This window comes from Pygoscelis adeliae, unplaced genomic scaffold (genome assembly GCF_000699105.1).
Source record: "Pygoscelis adeliae isolate BGI_AS28 unplaced genomic scaffold, ASM69910v1 Scaffold52, whole genome shotgun sequence".
NCBI classification, from domain to species: Eukaryota; Metazoa; Chordata; class Aves; order Sphenisciformes; family Spheniscidae; genus Pygoscelis; species Pygoscelis adeliae.
This window is the reverse complement of record NW_008824285.1, coordinates 56414-62852: the sequence shown is the minus strand read 5'-3', so window position 1 is coordinate 62852 and position 6439 is coordinate 56414. Positions and strand designations below refer to the sequence as shown.

The 6439-nt window shown below is 57.5% G+C and overlaps 1 protein-coding gene across 1 annotated transcript in view; it reads left to right on the top strand.

Annotated features, from left to right (window-relative positions):
* Positions 1-4295: 4295 nt before the first annotated feature.
* The window catches only part of PLEKHA2 (pleckstrin homology domain containing, family A (phosphoinositide binding specific) member 2), a 15364-nt gene continuing 13220 nt past the window's right edge, over positions 4296-6439 (top strand). Inside the window, exons 1-2 of the mRNA XM_009318600.1 lie at positions 4296-4436; positions 5482-5538. Of these exons, the coding sequence (XP_009316875.1) occupies positions 4296-4436; positions 5482-5538 (198 nt within the window). The remainder of the gene's footprint in view (positions 4437-5481; positions 5539-6439) is intronic.

Sequence of the window (6439 nt, the reverse complement as noted above, 5' to 3'; positions counted from 1 at the left end):
GAGTCGCTTCTGCACGTTATTGCTTGCAGCGAGGGGTAGCGCGGGGCCGGAGAGAGCTGGAGGCAGCGAGGGCTGCTCCTGCCGGGATAGCCCGCGGTTTTGGGAACGGGGTCCCTGTGGGAGATTTGGGGGTGCTGCACACTTCGATCTCTGGGTCTGTGGGAGCGGTAGCAAATGTGCAAGGATGATTTGGGATGTGCAGCTATGCAGAGCGTGTTGCCCTGACTTTTTCTGTGGTGAGATGAAGAAAGGTATCCTCGCTGCTCCCAGCCTGCCTTTCAACAGGTTAATTATTTCATTAAGGCAAATGTCTGGAATTAGCAGGAGTTAGTTGCTGGGCTCTGCCTACACCATCTGTCTCGTGTGTCAGCCGCCGGATAGACGTCGGCAGGGCAAACTCTGGAAACTCCTTTGCAAGGCCAGGTAAAAGGAAGTAGTGCTGCAACCGCTGCGGCTCGCAGCCATCGCCCCGTGCGGCCGGGGCTGTCTCGGAGCTGCGTGGGGGCAGCAGGCATCGCAGCTTGGAGCCCTCGTGAAACGGGGGTGGTCGCCCCCCCCCCCAAAAGGCACCAGGGCAGCACGGACAGACAGGCATGAGGGAGGAGGAGGATGCTGTGACTGCCTGCAGGTAGAATGGGCTGTGCTGTGGAGTGAGGTGTTGAGGAGATGCCTCTGGCCAGCACTGCTGCGATGCTCTGAATGTCAGGTCTCCCGTTGCCTTGGCTTTTTCTGCTGTGGGTTTCTGTGGGGCGCGCTCCCACGGCTGTAGCTGCGCAGCAAGTGCCAGAAGCAGGACAGAGCAGGGCACGGGCAGCCGTGATGGTGCAGTGAAGCACTGGCGTCCCGGGGGTGCTTCCTGGAAACTCTGTCTGTGTGGCTGCACACGAGGCCTTTGAGCCAGCAGTGACCGCAAAGAGGGGCTTGGGTGCCGTTTGGACGGTGCCCTGCACCTTCTGTGTCCTCCTGGAAAGTGCTTACCTGTGTCTCAGGAGGCAGGCGGGAGGGTATTTTTTGCTGTAAACCTTCTTCTATAGTCTAATTCCTCTTGTCATCTCATTAACTGAGCCAGAAAAAGGTTGTCCTTCTTGGTGGGATATTAGGACTCTGAAAAAGCTGGGAAGTCAGTTGATTCAGAGGTAGGGAAGAGTCCTGGAAGCCTCTGATGTGCCTCACTACGAGATGGCATAAATTCCTAAAGGGGATCTGGTAATGAGATCCTGAGGGCCTGTTTCGGGGTGATGCTTGGGAATTTCAAGTTGCTGTTGGACAGCAGATTAGCCTCTGTGAATCGGGCGCAGGCATCATCCGTAAATCGTACCTTCCTGTGCCCAGTGCCAGTGTGATGTCCATAACGCCTTCAGTCCCTCTTATCCTCCCCCTCAGATTTCATCTTCTGTCCTTCCTACAACAAACACGAGTTTGGGTCTCGCATAAAAAAAAATTAAGACTTAGAGTTTACAAAGTGCTGTATAAATAGTAAACAGTAGTGCAAACTGAGTGTTTTCTGGCCCTCCCGGAGTTCCTGAGCAGGGGGACCAAATACCCACATGCTGGTGGAGCTGGAGATGCTACTTTTATCCTTTTCCTATGGAAAAGTGCAATTCTCAGTGGCTGCAAGGTGATAGACAGTTCGTGTCCTGCAGGTGGTGGGATGTAAGGGGACAGGGAGCCTGGCTGGCTGGGGGGAGCACAGTCTGGAGGGCGGAGTTTGGAGCAGTTGCAATCTCCTCTGTCCAAAGTTTTTTGCATATCCAACTGCAATCTGAGGTTAGCTCGCACAGAAGAGTTGAGCTGGTTTGTGGGCTTTCATCCAAGCCCGTATTAATTAAGGATGGCAGGGGGGAACGTAGGGAGTCCCAGGTGTCCCGTGGGTCCGGCACCACAGCCCTGAAGGTCTGGGGACTCATCCCTGGCCTGCCTGCGGCACACCTCGGCTCTTTCTCATCCCTCTCATAAGCAGAAATCTCTGGACTTTTATTAGCAGCAGGAGGAAGAGATAATTTATGAGGCCTGGTCTGAACGTGTTGGTACGGTTGAAGGCACTTGGGAATCTGTTTTCTGTGTGCTTCCCCCTGCCCACAAAAATAACCCCACAAAAAAGCAGTAAAATGTGAAGTGCCCACATAACCCTTGCATCAGGGCAAATGTGCTGTTTTAAAACAATCTCTTCTACTGAAGCAGTATGATTTCCCTCTTAGCAAAGCCCTGATACCCATCTCTGAGGCGCTGGTGATAAACTCTGAGATCCTAACAACAGGTTGACTTGTTTTCTGCCACCTCTACCTTTGCAGCTGCACCACAACTCTTGCACAACACTTGCCTCTCAGGGCCCCACTCCACTGCAGCTATTCAGCTCAAAAATAGTATTTCCTCCTTTTCTGCATGAGATCTTTTATTTGTGTGGCCTCCACTTGTGGCACCTGTGCAAGTCACCCCTCTTCTACCGGACAAACCACACCAGGTTCAGCTCACGTCCTTTTGGTAACCGCTGCCTCCATCCCTGCCTGTCCACCCTAAGCCGTGGTGAGGGGGCTCTGCCTGGGCGGAGGGATGTGCCCTGCTTTCCCGCGGCTGTCGGTGCTGCTTTCGCTCCCTGTGCGGGGCTGGAAGTGGTAGTGCAGAGACCCAGTCCGCTGGGGCAGCCCCATTGCAGGGGTGCTGAGGGGCTCCCCTCCCTGTGGCTCTGCAGCCAGCTTTGCTGTGCAAGGTGGGCGGAAGCTGCTGCCAAATTAAAGCAGTGGCAATGTGCACCCACTCCCGCTGACTCAAAGCGGCCGCTGCTCCTGCGGGATGACAGAGCGATGCTCAGGCTCCCCCGCATCTTGCGCCCACGGGGGACACAGGCAAAGCCCATTTACAGGCACCGCAGCTGCCGTGCTCTCCAGTCTGGCTGCTCAGGGCCGTCGTGCCCCATGCCTGTGTTGTGGCAGGCTCAGCACGGCATTTCTCCCCGCTTCTGCAGCGGGGGTTTGTGAGGTGGCTGCCCGGGAGGCCGGTGTTGCAGCCCAGCTCTGCTCCTCTGCAGCTTGCTGTGGCTGAGGTGAGCTCGGAGGCGACCTCCTGGCTCGCCCCAGCTGGGGGTCAGTGCCGGGGAGGGTCCATGTCTGTGGCAGACCTGGTGACATGGCTTGGCCCCGCGGAGATGGGTCATTGTTTTCCCTGCTGACTCGGCATCCTGGCTGCACAGATTTTCTGCTGGAGTTGCAGATTGTTTTCCATTTCCTGGGAGTGTGCTCGGGTTCTCTCTAGCGCACAGTCTGCTTTGGGATTATTTTTTGTTACGGTTCCCAGGGACCTGGTGTCTCATGTCAAATCCTTTGTGGCTACTTTGTCCTCTCTCGGTGGGCCAAGCTGTGGCACGGGGCTGCCCCATGTTGCTGAGCTCTCCGGAGGGCAGCTTTGTGGGACATGACCGCTGCTGTGACAGGGGCAGTTTGGGGCCCAGGGCCTTCACTCGGCATCGGTCTGTTGCTGCCCTGGGACATCCCAGTGGCCGTGGTGCTGCCCTGTGCCACAAGCAGTTTCGGAGCTGGGCCGGCGAGCATTTGTTCGGCAGCGTGCGGTGACTGAGTCCGTCTGCAGCTCCCAGGTTTCCAAAGTCCTGCAATTCCTCGCTGAGCTATTTTGGTCCTGCTCGCTGGTCTGATCTGCCCTGCACCCGGGGCTGCCACACTGGCACCTTCTTGTCACAAAGGCGTGCTGGGTGACGTTTGTGTTTGGCAGCTTCCCCACAGTGCAAACACGCGACGGTAGCAGTTTGACTTTGCTTTTCATGTGTTAAGCCGTGGGTTGTGGAGGCCTGGAAGAGGCAGCAGGAGGTTTGGGCAGGCTGGGAAACTGGACCTGCAGGAAGCTCGGCCGGCGGCCGTGGGACGCGATGCGGGGGGGAGCTGTGGACGAGGAGCAAAGCCCCAGACTCTCTGCCGAGTGTCATGCGGGCTTTCACGCCTTTTGAGATCCCTGGCCATGGTGGGGTTGGTGGGTGTTGGGGAGCAATGTGCACCTCCATGGGGAGGAACGTATTTATGCAAACGCTTCATTTTTCAGCAAGGAGAAGCAGCTAATATGCTTGTTTGGGTCAGCTCTGGCAGGTTATCCCTTCCCTCTCCTTCTTGCAAGCTCGGATGGGGGCTGAGCGACTGTGCTCGCATCCTGGCACGTCTGGCACTGACGGGTTGAGACGGCTGTAGGTGCAGAAGCAGCTAGCTCCCTGGGGAGCTGGGGCTGTGGGAGCAGAGCACCCACCTCTCCCTGCCTGTCCCTCCTCTGCAGGGTGATGCGAAAAGGAGCCCGGCATGCCGTACTTGGATCGACAGAACCGTATCTGCGGGTTCCTGGACATTGAAGAAAATGAGACCTGCGGCAAGTTTCTGCGGAGGTATTTCATCCTGGACACCCAGGCCAACTGCCTCCTGTGGTACATGGACAACCCTCAGGTAGGGTCCCGCAGTGCTCCCAGCTTCACGCTGGGCATGTCCGTGGAAGCAGTTAGCAAGTCTGTAGCTGCATCTGGGGCTCCCCACTGGGCTGCCCTGGTGGAGGCATCTCCTCCGGGTCCCAGAAGGAAAATGCTGTTTGCTGCATTGGCTGTCTGTCGGGGTCTCCCGTGGCTGGGTGCAGCCACGACCAAGCTCCAGCAGAGCAGCCTCCCTGCGACTTCTGTGGTTTCCAGTACTGTCCCAGCAGCAGCTTACACTACCAGGAGCCATTGATAACCCTGGAGGAGCCTATAGAAATGCTGTGCCAATGTGAGGTGTTACATCTCCCTTGTGTCTTAGCGTAGAGACAGTGATAACAAGAAAGAGAAGAGGTTATCCTAGAAATACTTGTCATCTTGGAAGTGGCATCATACAGCAAAAGCACTTAGACCAGGAGCTGGGCGGTTGGGGGAGATGGAGTTCTGTGCATGTCGTGCCCAGTGTCTCTGGGAGCTGCCCCGGTTCTTGCGGTCAAGCTCAAAAGAGCAAGAGCCAAAGCTGACCTTTAGGAGGATCCTCCTGGAAACACCACGGTGCTTGAGCACTGCTTGTAGGCTGGGGAGGGACCTGTCTTCCTAAAGAGCATCTCGCGGCAGATTCTTCATTGCCTTGTTAAAAGGGGAAGGGGAAGTGCCCGGCCAGCCGCCTGCCCACAGCCTCCTGGCCGGTGTTTAGCACAAACTCCTGCTCTCTGGGCCGTGCGGGGTGGGAGTCGGAGCCCGTCTTGCACCTGAGGTGCCGCTGCACGGGGCGGTGAGTGGGACAGGCAGTTTGGAGTGGGACCAAGGAGGGCACGGTGCTCGGGTGCAGCACAGCGTGGCCGGTCCCAGCTGCTTGTAGGGTGTGAGACGAACCAGGTGCACAGAGAAGGGGAGCAGCTGAGGCTGACAGTGTGGCTGTTGCTTTTGCTGCCTGGCCCCAGTGACACTAAATGACAGCCTGGCTCACCTCTTCTGTGTTCTCTCTGTCGTTTAACTGCCATTGCTCATTAAATGTTTTGCAGAACCTGGCCATTGGTGCGGGTGCTGTCGGATCTCTGCAGCTGACCTATATCTCCAAGGTAATGTTGGGGTGGAGCGGAGGGAAAATGAATGCTCCCTGTTGTCCCCTTATCTGTGTGGCTTTCCTGGGAGAGGCGATGGCTCGCCCTAGCAGCACCCGAGGTGAGGTCCTGGTCCTGCCCGAGCCTGTGCCATCCTCCCTGGGACGGGAGCCTGAGCGGGTCTGTGGGAAGGGGGGAATGTCCCTGCAGCATGGCTGAGCCCAGCGCTGGGACCGGTGTTTGCTTTCAACCAGCGTGGGACGAGCTGCAAGGTTGGGGTGCGGGAGGAAGAGGAATTGCTCTGCCATGAGGAAGGACACGGGGCGGCCGGGACTGAGCGGGGATGGGAGCATGGTGTCAGTGTGAGCTGGACGCAGAGCTGGCAATCAGCTTGGTGTTGCTGCTCCAGCACCGGGCTGAGCCAGAGTTTGCGCTCATACTGTGGTGCCCCTCTCATTTTGGCACTCAGTCCCCATAACCCCAGTGCGGTGCCTCCCACTGCAGGTCCTGCTGCAGCCCGAGGTCTGCGGGAGGGTGCTCATCAGACCCAATGAAGATGGGGAGGTAGAGACAGTCCCAAGGTCCTGCTTGCGATGGGTTCGGGGGCACCAGTACCTCTCCCCTGTGCTTAGAGGGCAGTGCCCTGAAGGATGAGACCTTCTGGAAGCTCAGTCTTCTGTCTGTCTTAATGGTGTTATCTGGCTTCCACAGGAAGGCAAAAATAGTGCAATAAATGACAACTGTTGCAGCACTGGTGACTGGAACGCATGGAGCCGTGGCTGCAAGCATGGCTGCGGAAAGTGGAGCTGCCACCATCCTTTTCCCAAGAGCTGCCCCTCGGCTGCTCCTGGGGGGGGGAGCGGGGGCTTGTGGCCGCCACGCCGGGCTCAGCCCCGTACTGGAGCTGGGGAAAGAATGG